We start from the raw sequence: 17734 nt of genomic DNA on the forward strand, positions 1-17734 counted from the left end.
CTGGCCAGGCTGGAGTGGGATTTACAAGGGACAGTGGTGCTGCCCACTATAAACGGCTCCATCCCGAGCCAGCTTTTCCATCATGGCGCTGCTGACAGAAATCCAGTTTGAAGCAGTCTGTGGGCATGGAGCAGCATGGAGCCAAAGGCTGGATTCACTCGATTCTCAAGCCAGAGACCTCGGGACATCGTCTCTTCAGGCCCCACACGTAGCTCCAGCCAGCTCTGCTTGGCCCACACAGAAGCACGGGCCCTGGTAATACAAGCTAAATTTCCCGCTCTGCCCCTCCAAGAACAATTGACCCTATGTGACCATGATCAATTATCATGTTTGTTACTAGGTGTCAAACACAGTTCTGAGCTCCGGGGTAGTTACAAGTTAATCAGATTAGACACAGTCCCTCTTCCACAACGGGCTCATTTTCTAAGTAGGAGGGAGAACAGGTACTGAACCTCTATTTTACAGGTGAGGAAACCAAGGCACAGAGCAGTTAAGTGACTTGTCCCAAGTCACACAAACCCAGATCCATTTACTCCCAGACCCTTGCTCTTTCCATTAGGCCACACTGCTTCTCTACGGAAAAGAGAAAAATAACTGGTAGAGGGAAAGGTAAAGTTCCCCCTTTTGAAACTTTATGAATAGTCACCAGAAAAAATATACATGGGATTATCAAATGTCTGTTTATTTCCTTTTTCTTCATCATCTTCCTACTTCCATTTTCCCCATTTCCTTCCTAACCTTTCCTCGCTTTGTCTTTTATGTGTTCTCTCTTTTTTAATCTCCTCTCTTCCCCAGCCCCAAACTTATCAACCACATCTCAGGTGAGATGGAGCGCTGGCTGAATAAGGTCTGAAACCACACCCCGGTAGGGATATATCAGTTGCAGTAATGAGACTCAGATGCAGAGCTATTCTTTCAAGTAGCAGCTGTTGGTGCTTTGGCAAGTTGTGAAGAGAGAAAAATCAGGAGGGGGGGAAATCCCCTTCATCTCTGTTTTAAAGTCTTAGGCCTTGTGTGCACTTTTGCTCATATATACGTATAAATGAAAGGCTTTTGGAGGTAAGACTTCAATAGAGTAAAGGTTGAACGGCCATGTATTGCATTTGGCCTGCGTTCTCTGTGAAGAGTCCCCAAGACCACCCACATCTTCTTATACTTCATTGTTGTTTTTAGTTTGTTTTCTTAGAAGGATTAGTTTTAGAGTAAACTCTATAGTCTCTCTGGCTCACCAAAAATATTCAATTCTGTATAAAGTGAAAACTAGACTCTTAAATCTCCAAAGAAAGCTGTTTATATTACAAATTTATTCTTTTTATTGGGCCACACATATTCTAGATAGAAAGATGAAAGGAAAATAGATAACAGACCGTCACTAAGAGTGGCACATAGCAAAACATAGCTAGTACTCTTATTCCATAAAGTCTTTCTGAGTGCTCTGTTAGATTTATCTATATATTTATCTGTAATGTTCACAAGGCCCATACTAAAACCCCAAATGCAAATAAGCTATTTATCAACCTTACTGTATTTCCCTTTTAGTAATCTTGAAAAAGCTCATCCCTCAGCACAGAAAACTTTTGGATAGGGTACTATATGCAAACAGTGGAAAATGAAGGCCTGGCTGGTTAAGACAATTCTGAGGATCAACACCTGCCTGGATCTACGCTGAAAACCCTCATACAGAATCCTTACATCCTGCTAATAATTCAAAATGATCATTACTGGCCTCTCAACTTACATAAGGTTCCTTAACTGTATTTCCAGGAGGGCTGGCTCAGAATTTTAATCAGGTTTATATTTATTTTGAGCTGACCAGATACCTTAACAAAAAGAAGATTTGTAACCCTGAAAGAAGAAGGTTGAATAATGGTATTTTGAAAGGCGAGAGTTGGGGAATCTTCCAGATGTTCATTCTTAGAAGTGGGTCACACGGTGCAATGAGGATCCATCCTCTCTGACCCTCATTAGGTTGGGTAAATTGCAGACTCCAAAGTTCTATATAAAAGTCTGTAGTTGCCTGAAGCCATCGGCCGTCAGTCTCGGGTGACGTAGCAAAATGCATATGGGCAGATTACCTCCAGTTGCATATCAGAGCTGCAGCGTTAGATTTCATTCCAAGCCCCTTTCAAGTATCATAGCCATTGTGCAATAAAGTAAATTTGTCTGAGGCTGCATTCTCGATTTTCTTATCAGATTTATTCCCATACTTGATAATCCTCTGGATTCAGTAATTTGCAATGGGTATTCCAGTCATTAGTGTGAATTAAAGCAGTCGTACTCTGGGTAGGAAAGCTGACTAGGAATTGATCACCTGCGATTTTTTTTTTAGGCACCTTGCTGGATTTTCTAGCTGGTTGTTTTAAGAATTATTCTCAGAGCATTTTGAGACATTGGACAGTGTGACTGTTGAAAGGGGATGGGAAAGAAGTTTGACATCTGACATCCTGCACCTCACCGAAAGGAGGATCCCAGAGACTTTTACAAAGCAGAAAGAAAGGAAGCCTAGAGTAGGAATCAAATGCATTTTCCTTTATCTAAACCAGTTGCCATTAAATACTCCATTCTACATAAACCTGTGCAGTCTTCAAAGGCTGTAGGGCCCCTGGTGAGTAAGTGAAAATCAGACCAGGACTCTTTTCCAGGTGGCAGGAAAGTAACGGACTAAATCAATGCTGCATTCTTCCCGACTTCCTACTGGGAATAGATGAGGAACAGTTTACAAGGCCATTCCAGTTATAGATTACTTCTCCAAAACCTAAACCTCAAATCGATCGATCATTCGTTGAGTGCTCACTGTGTGTAGAGCATTGTTCTAAGTGCTTGGGAGAGTAGAAGAGCAACACGGTGTAGTGGAAGGAGCCCGGGCTCGGCAGTCAGAGGTCGTGGGTTCTAATCCCGACTCTGCCACTTAACAGCTGTGTGACTTTGGGCAAGTCACTTACCTTCTCTGTGCCTCAGTGACCTCAGATGTAAAATGGGGATTACAACTGTGGGCCCCACGTGGGGCAATCTGATTACCTTGTATATACCCCAGCACTTAGATCGGTGCTTGGCACCTAGTAAGCGCTTAACAAATATCATCATTATTACAATATAACACAGTTGTTAGACCCATTCCATGACCATAAGGAGCTTACAGTCTAGTGGGATATCCTCCTTGACCATCATCCGTCAGTCAGACAATCATATTTATTGAGCACTTACCATGTGCAGAGCACTGTACTAAGCGCTTGGGGCAGTACACTATAATAATTTAACAGACCCATTCCCTGCCCACAGTGAGTGTTCAGAATAAAGGGGGAGATCATCACCTGAATTTGGTTGAGCACTCCCAGGCACTGTGATGTACCTAGCCAGTCACACCTACCTCTTCCATCCCCTGCACTTTTGGAAATTAAATTGCCAGACTACCAGTTCTGGATTGACAGGGAAGGGGCCAGGGAAGGTAGAGAAGCCAGGAATAGAAATGACACTACAAAAGTAAGGAGAGCATATTTATCAGTTCCCATGCCCTCCCTCTCAACCGCCCTCTTCCCTCTACAGACGTGTTATGCCTGCCCCGCTTTGCAGTTACAGCCTTTTTCAGCTGTTTGGCGTCAGGCCTGGAGTACGGGAATAATATATCCTCTGCTTTCCTAATATTTTAAGACTATTCTTTACAATTATGTCCCATCATTTCTGTGCAAAAGGCAAGCGGTATGCAAATTTCATTCCCTTTTCTAATGGTTTGGGTTACATAACAAATAACAGCAAGAGGAACCATTTGTATCGATACTTTATGGGGGGAAACGTTCAAGCTTGTGCAAAAAAGATTGTACTCTGCAGCTTTGTGAGTTTATGGGAGTGGTGCAGCTGAGTTTCTGCACATGACTCTGAATATGCCACTATATGTTTATCATAGTCTAATTGTGGAACAGAATTTCCATACTTTCCATCCTTCCATTCATGAGATTGCAGTGGCGCGTGGATAGAAGGCACTACCCGGGACAAATGATCAGTTTGGATAATTCTCTTTCCTGTCCCAAAATAGCTGTATTTCTTCATGCCATTGGGACCCAGCTGAGGCACATTTTTTTCATTTATTGCTTTACTTAATGCAAATGTGATTTCGATCATATAGCAAACTCTACAGCTAGTTCATATTATAAATTAATCAGATTCAACAAAACACCAACATTTTAAACTTTTGGAAAAAAATATTTAATAGGAGCTAAGCAAAAGAAGAAATCAAACCAGCTGCTGACACAGCTGTTTCTTTTCTTGTGTAATTCAGTTCAATATAAAGGTACCATATGCTGCTTAAAATGATGATAGGAAAGATGAAATAATTTAAGAGAATAACAAGAAAATACATGAATTGTCAGCATTCTGTCAGATTTAAAGAATGAAATAGACAGGTGTAGTATTGACATGTTTAACTTTGTGTTGTGTTAGCAGTTTTAGTGAGAACAACTTCTGACATGTGCTGAAGTGATGTGAGAACATTTTTTCTGTGTTGCAGACATTGGGGAAGAAGCTGGAAGATCCATGGCAGTCCAGCAGCCAGCTCTGCTGCGAGATAGGAGTCTAGGCTCTGCCATGAAGGACTGCCCTTACTGTGGGAAAACCTTCCGAACATCTCACCACTTAAAGGTGCATTTGAGGATACATACAGGTGAGAGAGAACGGAGAGGGAGAGGGTTTGATCACCGCCCAGGCCGCCGCGGGGGCAGGGCAGCATTTTTGAATGAGTAGCTCAGTTTGAGCTTCTGAGTGACCATCGTCGAGTGTTTCTTTGATGCAATAGAACCTTTATGACACTCATTATACCCTCCGTGGCACCTTCCCTCCCCCCGCCCCCGCCCCGAGTGCTAACTCGATACCCATTCTCGGTTTGTTCCTGTCCTCATGGACTCCCCGGTTCTATCGAGGAAATGACAGATTCCTCCAGGTGCAGACTCATGTATGGTGTTTACTTTTGCCTGTGCCTGTTTTGAAGTGCCGTATAGCCTTTCCCTTCATTTTTTTTTTTCTGGGTTGGCTTTATGATGACCCTTTTGTCCACCTGACTGTCTCTCTGATCTCAGCCCAGCCTCTTTCTTCCATCATGGCCGGTGGTAGTATTTTCAGTCCAGTACCACGTTATCCTATTATACATTGCAGAAATCTATCTGGGTTATAGATACTTCCATTTTCTTTGATTTTCCTTCTGACACTTTATCCATTGGATATGAGCTGCTTCAGAGGATAGACAAATATGCCATCTATTTTCAAAAATAATTGTGGTATATTTCCTAAAGAATCAATAAATGCATGGCTCTGCAGGGATATTTAATACCAAGAGCCCAGTATTCATTCTGTGGTTAAAGACTAAGGGCCACGTAATCGGTGAGTGCAGATTCCGCTGATACATCCAGGAGGTGTAGCACAAGCTTAAAGGTGTCTTATTTTGCCTCCCTGATACAAGCCTAGTGACTCACCCTGGCTCACCTGTTCCATTTTGGGTTAGCTGCAGTTTTTATTGTTTTTCCAGATTTTACCTCAGTGAAAATCAGGTTCATGAAAGGAGAGGTAAACAAGTGCAGAATAGAATGCAGAAAAGGAGATCTCCAAAGGAAGAGAAGAGTGAACCCCAGGGTTTGTCACTGAATCCATGTGCCTGTTTATCGTTATATTGTATTCTCTCAAGCGCTTAGTACAGTGCTCTGAACACAGTAAGTGCTCAATAAATAAAATTGAATGAATGAAGGAATCCCTGTTGCCAGAGCAGAAGGTTTCTGCTCTTCAGTCGGTCCCCCAGTAGGGTGGAGATAGGTGAGGACATTTCTGGACTTCGTTGATCTAGCAATCCCCCTCCTAAAATGGATGTTGAGAAAATTGAAAGCTAATAGAGACGGGTTATTGGCCATCCTCTCTGGCAAACCTCCTGCCCCTGGGAGGAAGTAAATCCAGTAACCATGACAGAATGGGAGAACAGAGTGCAAGGGGAATAATGTGATTGTGTGGGATCTCGGTACCCTCCTTTTCTTTCTCATAATTCTCTTTCTCCTTCTCTTCCCTTCCTCCTGCTTCTCCTCCTCCTTCTCTACCTCCTCCTCCTCCCACACCTTTTCTTTTTCCCTCTTTCTTTTTCTTCTCTTCCACCCGCATCTGCTCCTCATTCCTATGGCACCTTGATTGTTCAGAGTTCCTGAAAGGTGCACTTTCTATTTAATAAGAATCTCTTGGCTAGGTGTCTCAGCTTCCGTGGTATCTTAAAATAGTCTAGAGAAACCATGAGGCCCAGTTGTCCATAGATCTATAATGCCTAGACTTGTTGGGAGAGGGCAAGAAATGAAATACAGTAGACAGAGGACCAGACATTGCCAGGTGAGTATCCGCTACTCTCCATGATCTAAGGTACAGTGGGAAATGCACTCACTTCTGCTGGCTATTGACGGATTCAGCGAATGCATTTTCTAACATGCCTGTCCTACACTCAGAGAGCAGTTTACCTGCTCTAAGCTGTTTGAAAACATATTTCTGTAATATTTATCATCAAACTTGACAAAGCTCCTGGTTTCCCTTCCCCGGTGTATCTCTGAAAATCCCACTAGTTAAGTGGACCATGTTCCTATAATTGTAAAGATTGGGAAGCATTATTCGCTTGGAATATACAATGCAGAATGTATTGCAGGTAAGCCCACTGCACTATAAAGATAGGACCAAGACCTGCTCGGCAGCCCATTTAGAAGACGTAACAAATTTTCTGAAAATTCCAAGAAAATAGTGGAGAAAGTTAGGAGGGAGGATGAGATGGATGGGAAAACATTCCTGAAAATATCATCCGTATGAGCATTTGCAGTTTGCAGCATTTAAAAAGCATAATAACAACCAGATAAAGATCAATTTCCTTTTTTCCTAAGAACAAAGAAGTGGGAAAATGCTTACACTTGTATGTTTGAATGGAACAGAAAGTGTTACATTATATGAAATAAACATTCATTATAAGAATGTAAAAGAGTGGATTACATGAGTAATTAAAAGTCAAAATTAAATTATCCCTTATTGAACAATTTAACAGGTGAATTCAAATTATTAAAATGTATAATGCTGAATTTTCCTTTTCATTTGCTTTTTCTGTACTTCTGATAGACTTGGAAGGAGGATTAGGTAGATGAGTTAAAATGCCTATGGTTTACGGACATCTTTACTTTTGAAAAGTTGTTTTCCCCTAGGTATGCTTATTCAGATGGGCACATTTTTAAACCTGATATCTAATAAATAGAAAAGGAATTTTAATTGGCTGGGATAATGGGCTCTACCTTCACTGAATTTTTCTGTCATACTCCATCTTTATTAGAAGTCTTGATCGTGCAACACTGACTGATAAAAACCACTCTCCCTTTTTTCTCCACTACATTAACTCAATTACCGCTCTTGTTCTCCCAACACCTGTTTATTAGAGAGGAGCCGAAGTCGTTTAGCCCAAGTCAGATTTGTTGAACACCTGGGGAAACTGCAGGTAGCTTGGATATTTTGGTAACAAATGGTCTTTCTGACTGCTGGTCAGTGAGAGCAGCATGGAGCCCTAAGGGCAGCCAGGGAGAGGAAGCCGCTCTGATCCTGCTCCACCTCTGTCATTGGCCAATCCCGAAGAAATGACGACACCACCCGCCTTTAATAATAAATCCTCCTCCCTCCCACTTAGACTGTGACCCGTCTTTAATAATAAATCCTCCTCCTTCCTACTTAGACTGTGAGACACATGTGGGACAGGGATTATGTCCAAACTGAATATCTTGCCTCTACCCCAGTGGCTCAGTATAGAGCCTGGCCCATAATAAATGTTTACAAGTAACATTTACAAATAATAATAATGACAACGGTCCGTCCTGTAGTAGGATTCAGGCTCATGGGCCATATTTAGTGAGAATCATCATGGAAGATTACAACTTCACTCCACAGATGAATCCTAAGGTATATAGTTATGACTGCATTTTTTAACACCACAATGCCCCTAGCGCTGCTGATTTCTAGATTAGATTGTGGTGGTGAGCTTCGGAGTTGGAAGATCAGATTTTTTTTCCACTAGTTTTGGTCTGTCTATATTAAAAGTTGTGGGGCTGTAAATTGCCAAAGTATTGTTAAAACATGGCATCTCTTGAATCACGGTAGAGAAGCAGCATGGCTTCGTGGAAAGATCCCGGGCTTGGGAGTCAGAGGTCATGGGTTCTAATCCTGGCTCCACCGCTCGTCAACTGTGTAACCTTGGGCAAGTCACTTAACTTCTCTGTGCCTCAGTTTCCTCATCTGTAAAATGGGGATGAAGTCTTTGAGTCCTACGTGGGACAACCTGATTACCTTGTTACTACCCCAGTGCTTAGAACAGTGCTTGGCACATAGTAAGCGCTTAACAAATACCAACATTATTATTATTATCTCTAAAAACCTTCCTGCCTCCACCTCTCCTTTTCTGGACTGGTTAGTGACTCTCTGATACCTCTCCCTTGGTTTTTGACTATTTATCAAGCAGGTTCCAAGTGCTGAATGCCTCGGGTTCTCCTCTGTTTCTGCAAGAAAAAGACCTGCCTATTCTGGTGTGAGATTTTATTTCAGTAATATTGGTATCAAGACACTCGAGCAATCAGTCAGTGGTATTTATTGAGCATTTAGTATGTGCAGAATACTGTACAAATATAATCATTTAATAATTTACATCATTAGTGATAGACCCTTGCAGAAACCACTCTAGAGTTGACCAGTTTCACGCATGGAAAATATGAACAATTGTGGTGTCTGTAATGCGCCAAATGTTGTTCCAAGCACTGGGGTAGACTCAAGATGATCAAGTCAGATCCCTGTCCCTCCTGGGGCTCACAGTCTAAGTAGAAGGGGTAAATAGGTATTGAATCTCCATTTTACAGATGAAGGAACTGAGGCAGAGAAAAGTTAAATGACTTGGCTGAGGTCATTGGGAGTCAGAAGTCATGGCTTCAAATCCTGGCTCTGCCGCGTGTCAGCTGTGTGACTTTGGCCAAGTCACTTCACTTCTCTGTGCCTCAGTTACCTCATCTGTAAAATGGGCATTAAGACTGTGAGCCCCACGTGGGACAACCTGATGACCTTGTATCCTCCCCAGAGCTTAGAACAATGCTTTGTATATAGTAAGCGCTTAACAAATGCCATCATCATCATTATTATTATTATAACGCCCAAAATTCCCAAATTCCAAGGACAGTTCACACAAGATAGGCAAAGTGGACTAAGGGAGAGAGTACAAGTGTTGCGTGTCCGGAGATCTGGGTTATAAACTCACATAACTTCTTGGGGCCTTAGTTTCTTCTTCTGTAAAATGGAGATTAAATTGCATTTTTCCCTTTTAATTATGGTATTTGTAGACTTTGAGCCCCATATGGGGCAGAGACTATCTGAACTTAAGGCATCATATCTACTCCAGCACTTAGCATAGTGCTTAGCACATAGTAAGTGCATAATGAGTACTATCAGTATTTTATTATGATTACAATTATTGTTATTCATAAAGAACTCCTAGAACATTTACTGGCACTAGAGAGACTAACTCTTCTCAAAATTAGTAATATCTGTTCTCCTCAGTGCCTGTTAGTTCCTGGTACAAAGAGAGTTGCATTAATTATTTCAAGATAAGCTTTTTCATTCCAAACTCTAAAAAGAGTAAATATACCTCTCGGCATCCACATTGGACTTCTGAAGAGGGACTGAAATAATAGGAGAGACTACTGTCTTTTTTATATTTGGATTAATTACCATCACACTGGTTTAAATCTCTGTGATGTGTATCCAAGGATGTCTCCTTCAAGACATCTATTGTGTCAGGGTGGGGGGAAAGGAGCTTATTTTCCCAGAGAAAATTGATGCTAAAATATATAATCGACATATCTTACCAGAAGCAACTACACGGCATTAAAGTTCATTGACTAATTAAGAAAAAACTCATTATTCTTTCAAATTATGAAATTATGTGAATATGTTTATTAATGTGGTTGCCATGTGCTGTGTTCAGTGTTCCACAAACCTCAACCCCAAAGATTACGTTCAGAAACCTCTTAAATTAATGAAAAATGTCTGGAAAGTAGGTAGGTTGAATTACCGCACTACCCTGTTGTAGAGGTAGATCCATCGGTATGTAAACTGAATAAATCAAGCCCCAGAATGTCATCTACTGAACTTGATTCTCCAACGTTCCAGGAGGAGTCTAAGTTCAAGTACATAGTGAAATGCTGCAGTAAAAAGCATAAAGTGACTATTTGTGTACATTTATAAATATGAACTATGAGCTCATATATCATGCATTGATGTTAGGTTTTCTTTTTTCCTCACTTTTATGCAAATTGGTGATCTTTGTTGATAGGGATATACATCTATACAGAGGCAAAATCCTTGGTTGTATTGGTGTAAATACACACATGTTAAGAGGTTTCAGTGAAGGATACGAATACGTTTGTGTCTCTGGCCCTCAGCTGTCAGGACTTCTTTTATTTATTTTCCCCACTCTCAATGTTGGAGTGGAAAAAAAGTAGCAGAATCAGTAATTGTTCCTGTTGATCTTATCCCAAAGATCCAGGAAAATGCCATAGGTCAGTGCACAAGGAAACACTTTACTAGGAGTAGCTATAGAAGTAGTGAAGGAGCTAACGAAGAATATTCCCCAGTGATGTTAAGCATCATCATGCTTTCTGTGGGAAGAGCTGTCTGGTGAACAGAACCCTGGATTGCTTTTCCCTACCATTCATTTGTGAAGATCAGGATCGATAGTCACCTGGTGTCTCAGTTTCTCCAAAAAAGAGAGTTTGGTGACTCAGCTAGGTAAACTGGCATTGCTATGAATGTAACAATGTTTGAAAAAGGCCTTAAACATTTTGGTTAAAAGTATGTGATGGCCATCACCCTAATGATAAATGCCTTAGTCCTGTTGTAGAGGGAGCCTTTCATCTTCAAAGAGCACAACATATACTAACTTGTATATAAATATATGTGGAAATTAAAGTTTGGATGAACTCCTCCAGCTGCCCTATGCTCTGTGGTATACGTATTTTATCTTTGAAGCTTTTATTATTTCCTCCTCAGGGTGATGTAACTGTGCAGCTTTAGAATTTGGAAAACCTACTGAATAAATTAAAATATCGGCAGGTTAAAATGTGCAATTCATATTTCCCTTTCAAAAAAGAGAGTCCGTTTTACCATCCTTGGAGTGGGAACAGCCACCTGTAAAAGAAAGAAAGAAGATACATGTGCCCATCAGGAAACTATTTTTTAAAAATTAAACTTCCCTCACCTTTGATTTTTCTGAGATGAACTAAAAGCTCATTTTATTTTTCTATCTTCCCTTTTCTCAATACCGTACATCTTGCTCTTCCTAGCTTAATGACATCCCAAACTTTTGTTGAAAATAATTGATTGAATTTAAATTTCCTTAAAAGTTTAAGAGGTAATGTTACAGTATAAATTTCCTAGCAAACACTAAGTAGGGAAATATCCATTAGTGAAATTAACTACAGTTTCTAGGTAGCTAACAATGTGCAGTATACAGTAGGGCATGGCTAATGAACACTGCAGTGGGTGATATTTCATTATACAAATTAATGCTCACATTTTAATGGGAAAGTCACATAATGAATCTCGGCTTCAGTGACAGCAATTAGAGACACAGATTGTCCCCTTCTGGACAAGGCACTGTTTAGCAATAAGCAGCTGTGTAAAAAGTCTTCAGGTTTACAACATATATATGCTTTGGGGGAATTAGTGTACAATTTATATTAATGTACTGAAGCTTCACTGCAAAGGAACAACCATATTTATCTCTCCTGGTATTAACTAAGTAAAGACATGTTGAAAGACTAAATAAATATCAGATCTGGGGTGTGAATAAATGAAAATTTTCAATTATACAACTGAAAACCAAAAAAACACTTGACTATTCTTTAATGACAGTGAAAAAATTAAGACAGGTTTAGAAATATTAAACACATTATGAAGCTTGGCTTAAGGAGTAGACTTTTTCATTTAAGAAAAAATTGGGGAAAAAAAGAAAATGAAGTCCTCTTGGTATTTTCAGACTCTCATTATATCAACTTTATAGACAGCTAGCCCCCAAGTAATTATGTCAAATATATCATATCTCCTTTGGGGTAAAAAGTGTGAAGCAAGTGAGCAGAATGATAACAAACATTACTGTGTGAAAATGGGTATAATGCATTTCTATTGTAAAGATTATAAAAGATACCAACAATATTTCAGTGAAGAATATATCTCTTTTGACCAAATAAGACAGGAATGAAAGTAATTCAATAATTTTGTTAGACTGTGTTCAGTGGGATTTTGCATGGGCTCCATTTTGCTTTAAATAAGCTTCTTTTCTAAAAGAAAAAGAAAACTATTTTAGTAGAATGAATTGGCATTTTGTCTTCAATTTTATTTTTTGGAATGACCTGTTAGAAAAAGTTTGTAAAAAGATTCTCTCTAGTAAGATGACTTTCTGCCACATAATGCTGACTTTAGGCACATGGTTAGCCATCTTGAATCATGTTCTCTCTTAGTCACTTTGCCCTTTTTTCCACATCTAGAAACAATACAACTGATAAAGATTTAAATGAATCAACCAGAAGTCATTGGAAGGAAGGAATGAGGACAATCCTTTAGGAAGGAGAAATCATTAATAAGGGGAATGTAGCAGTTTACATGTGATGATAAACTAAAACGATTAGCATTCTCCAGTCCTGAAAGATAAAGACCTAGAGACACTTGATTGAAGTTTACAAATCATGAGGAATATGGCCCTGGAGATTATGACATTGCTGACTACTAAATGCCACAAAAAGGCAAAGAGCACCCAATGAAGCACATGAAGTTGGTGGGTTCCAAATAAAAGAAATACCTTTTCACAGAGTCTATGGAAAATATATAGAATACCATAGGAAGTTATGTAATTAAAAACAAATCAGTGATGCTAAGTGGGGCTTGGATATATTAATGGAGAAGATTTACATAATGGGCTACTAGAAGGTAGACTAGAGGTGGATAGTGAGAAGCTAGTAATGCTGCTTGTATAGCCCTAAATTTTAGGGTAGATATCAAGGAAAGTATTTCCTATCTGTCTTAGATTGTGAACCCCATGTGGAATGAATAATATGTCCAGCCTGATTATCTTGTATCTGCCTCAGGCTTGAGTTCAGTATCTGGCACATAGTAAGTGCTTAACAAATCAAATTATTACTAGTATTGTTACTATCAAGTTACTATCACGTTTCTTTTAAATGACCTGTGCTACTATTGAAGGCAGCATACCGAACTGGAGAGGCCATTGGTCTAAATCAGTGATGACACTGTTGAGGGTCTGTTGCTCTTATGAAAAAAATAGGCTAAAGAAGAAAATATTTGCAGCCCCCGAAGTTAAGTTTCTAAGAGTACAATCTGTTATTTTTCTCTTTGAGTTGGAGAGCTACATCCCTATGCCTCTTCCCTCTTCCCTACACCCTCCCAGATTCTCTCCTCTGGTTGATGGCCTCCCCAGCCACTGACAACACATATTCCAAAGGTGCAGGGGGTTCACCATTCGGATCCAGGTCCTGATGGTGAGGTGAGGAGAAAGGCAAAAGTGGAACGTGGTAGTGAGGAGGAGGTGAGTTGAAGAGTGGCAGCTACGTGACCTCATTTTTGTTCTTGAAGAAATGTTCTTAGAATCCGGGAAAGTTTGGAAAAGTCCCAGGCAAATAAAATAGCAATTTTTGCACACGTGACTCCAAACAGGGTACTGATGTTGGTGGGATAATTTGAATAATAGTTGCCTCGGTGAAAAAGAAGACTTCAGAGCCTTTGAACTTTGACCCATTTCAGGCCTCGGTTTTAACAAGTTCGGGGTGTTTTGCTACACTTAGACTAGCTTTGGTGAAAAGTCTTTAAGTTCTGAGAAAAGTCATTGCAATTGGATGGGTTGGAAGTGAACACAAAAATCAGTTTCCTTAGGCAGGGCACAAATCAGTAGTTGCCGATCACTCCAGCTGGCACTTGATCCAAGCATCAGTGTTTTCAGTGTTTTAAGTTTTGAAGCAAGCTTCAGATAAAATGAAACTCATTATTACTGTGCTTATTATTTGGTCAGTGGGAGACAAATTGGAATGTCATTTAGATGAGAACTTTAGGTTCTGAAAAACCTAAGGCTTTTAGGCTTTTAGGTTTTGGGGTGAGATTTTGTAAATGGATACCTCCACTCAAACCAGCCAACATGGCAGACCACTTGTGCAAAAGCACACTCTCATCTTGGTCTCTCTTTGGGGAAGAGAAGTTTTGAATTACTGGGACATTATTGATAGGAAAATAGCTCAGAAGTCTAAGCTTAGCAATCCAGCAGGGCTGACTTCAGATGGTAAAGAGAGGTAACCTCAGGCATAATTCATCCATTTAATAGTATTTATTGAGTGCTTACTATGTGCAGAGCACTGTACTAAGCACTTGGAATGTACAATTCAGCAATTAGAGACAATCCCTGCCCAATGACGGGCTTAAAGTCAGGGGTTAACACTCCTTGTAGACCAGGAATATAAAACAATGGCATCGTGGAAATGGAGCAAGGGAAAGTCAGAGACCTCTTTGGAGAAAAGCTCTATATTTGAGCATTCAAACAGACTTTGGTATGATGCCATTCTGTGATGTTGCTTAGCCTAATGGAAAAAAGCACAGGCCTGGGTGTTAGAGGACCTGGGTTCTAATTCAGCCTTTGTCACCTGATGGCTCTGTCACCTTCGGCAAGTCACTTCTCTGTGCCTCAATTTTCTCATCTGTAAATGGGGATAAAATATCTGTTTTCCCTCCTACTTAGATTGAGCCACATGCGGGGCGCAGACAGCGTCCGATCTCATCATTGTGTGTCTACCCCACTTCTTTGTACAGTGCTTGACACATAGTAAGCACTTAACAAATACTATTATTAATAGTATCATCACTGAATACAAAATGTGGAATGGTAGCAAAGCTTTTCCTGCCTCAGCATGGTCATAGGTCTGAATATGGTCTTCCTGCCCAGGTTGATGCTTGGATTTCCTCTTCCCCAGGGCAGCAAGGAATAGTGCACTTTAGGAAAGGAAATGCTGACCCTGATCTGGAGGGAACATTGTGGTGGATTTCCAGAAGGAAAACCTCCTGCCTGTAGCCACAAGAAGGCATGAGTCCATCATATTTATTGAGCACTTACTGCGTGCACAGCACTATGCTTAGCGCTTGGGAGAGTACAAGATATCGTAGTTGGTTGACACACTCCCTGCCCGCAAGATAGTGCTGGCTTTTCAACATTAAAGGAATTGAAAAAGGAAAAAAGGCAAAATCAAGCTCCTCAATATTTTTAGCAAGCATTATTTCAAGTGCCTGCAATTCTAGGTGCCTTTGATATAGTTAGAGCACTGTCAGCATAATCCAGCTCTTGAAAACTGCCTTGTTGCATGTAGGGAGATGTCTGTTCCCACCATAGAGCAAAACATACGTTCCAACGTACATTTATAATGGCATATCACACTTTCTCCAGCAAGCACGCTGCCAGACACGTTTAAACGTTTCCATATGCATTTCTGAAATGCAATCTGGTCTCTCTGGTACCTGTATCCCTTACCTCCTTTTACCCCTGCTCGTTAGGGCCTCGCACATTGCTAACCTCAATAAATGTGAAGCGAAAGGAGTCAGGTTGATGGGCTTTACAGATGAAATGCATGGAGTTGGTCAGGATAGGTATTAAAACAACCCATTCTTATAAGCCACCTTGGGCTCATCTCTTTTACTTTATAAAGTTCTCCTCTCTCAGGTTTGCACATCATACTCTGTAAAACCATTAATGGGATGGTGTCGAGGTGTGGTGCAAGCACTATTGGGTATATTGAATGAGCAACCATAAGACGCTTGAGGGTCCTCAGTGAATCTAGATAGCACAACCCTTCCGACCTTAGCAGTTGACATTTTAAATGAGTCTTTTAATGGTATGATCCTTTGGAAGGAAGAGCGGAGCTTGCCCCTCAGGAGGATGAAGGAATGGCGATGGGAACTGTTGATATTTTTCAAACACCGCTTTTACCTTAAATGAATCTTTAATCTTTCTCCCCAGCTTTGACCCCATGGTAGGGTATGAAATCAAAGTGCTTGTATGGACACTGGCATTGTAATATTCTGAAATTCCACATGCTTAAACTAGGGTGGTACTAAGATTCAGCCATTGTACCCGAGGTCGCTTGCTCAAAGACGTTGGAGAAACACTGAAATATGTTTACTCGATCAGCGGTTTCCATGAACGGGTATATTTCGTGTCACCCAAATGAGAGCCAGAAACTGTTCTGTTAATCAAAAACAAAAAAAAACCCCTCAAAAACAAACCCTCTCTAGTTAAAATGCCTGTTGGCCATTTGGATGATTGTTTAGCAGCGAGTCACCCAGTAACAGGGGAAGTTAGTAGCCTAAAATAGTTCAATTGTCATTGTGGTGGGTGAGATTTTTCAGGACACCATTCTGCAAATGGTACTTTGTTTCTTTACAGAGCACTCAGGGAAGCAGAACAGAGGAGAAAAAACAAAAACCCAACAAAACTGTTTCTTCCTGTTGTTGAGCTTCCTCCCTGAAATAATTGCTGATATTGATAATTACACATGTTGTCCCAGACCTCTCCCTTTCCATGGGTATTTCCTCACCGAAGTCTATAAATAAGAGACACTTGATGGCTTAGGTGTACTCTGCACCTTTCTATTTCTGTTCATTTTTCCATTTGCTATGCAATACAGCCATACATAAGTTGTGTGTTGTAGCATATATGTTAATATCTTCTATTAAGGAAAGAACAATGGAAATTTGCTCTCGAATTTAAATAAATATTTAATTCATGGAAATTATCTTATATGTTTTAAAATACTATTTAAAGCAATTTTTATTCTCTGGAAAGCACTTATTATAGGTAAATTACACATTTTACTACAAGAGCATTAGGAATGCTATTAGTACAAATTTAAAGCAAGGCAAAGATCACTAGATAATGTTAATTTCAAATACAGAAACTAAATATGGTTTGTACCTTTTTATTACTCATTTTCTTTTAAATTTTATTGACTACTTTTTATCTTAACTATATGTCTTTACATACCACGATCATAATGCACTGTAATGGTATTAATATTTTATAGAATCCGTATTTATAGTTCTTTATTTAGAAACAATGCAGTAGGTCTGCAGATCTTTGAATCCTTCTGGAATGGTGCCCTCCAAATAATGATAAATTACTTGTGCAGTATGCCATTTGCTAATTATATCCATGATTTACTGCAGAGCAAGACTTAAATCATTCATTTCAGTCTTGCGTAACAGTGCCATAAAATTTTTAGGTTTAAAAATGGTTTCCATGTGTATAATTTAAACAAATTTTGGAGCTATTGTATACACAAAATATTGTAACCATCCATTTGTTACATACTTTGTCTTTTTTAACTTGTACTTTTAATGATTACTGTGGTTGAAATTATTATGCTTAATTTTCATAATCATAGCTTTTAAATCTACAGCAGTTTTCACATGTTAGATAAAGAAAAAGATAGCTAATTGTGTGTAGATAGTATGTCATTCCTGAATAGTCCCAAATGGTATAAAATCATTAAAAAAGCCCAAGACTACGAATTATTCTTCTATTAAAAAACGGTTGTTCGAAAACTAATTATTAGTTTCAGTTGCTTTGTTTCCAAGAACAAATGTTGATCCTTCCAGCCCCATTCAGCAC

At 39.8% G+C, this 17734-nt stretch overlaps 1 protein-coding gene across 7 annotated transcripts in view; it reads left to right on the top strand.

Annotated features, from left to right (window-relative positions):
* ZNF536 (zinc finger protein 536) overlaps positions 1 to 17734 on the top strand; it is a 337831-nt gene that overhangs the window by 310934 nt on the left and 9163 nt on the right. For all 7 annotated transcript variants that reach the window (XM_029075590.2, XM_029075591.1, XM_029075589.1 and 4 more), the window contains one exon: positions 4502 to 4654. In XM_029075590.2, the coding sequence (XP_028931423.1) occupies positions 4502 to 4654 (153 nt within the window). The remainder of the gene's footprint in view (positions 1 to 4501; positions 4655 to 17734) is intronic.

This window comes from Ornithorhynchus anatinus, chromosome 11 (genome assembly GCF_004115215.2).
Source record: "Ornithorhynchus anatinus isolate Pmale09 chromosome 11, mOrnAna1.pri.v4, whole genome shotgun sequence".
NCBI lineage: Eukaryota > Metazoa > Chordata > Mammalia > Monotremata > Ornithorhynchidae > Ornithorhynchus > Ornithorhynchus anatinus.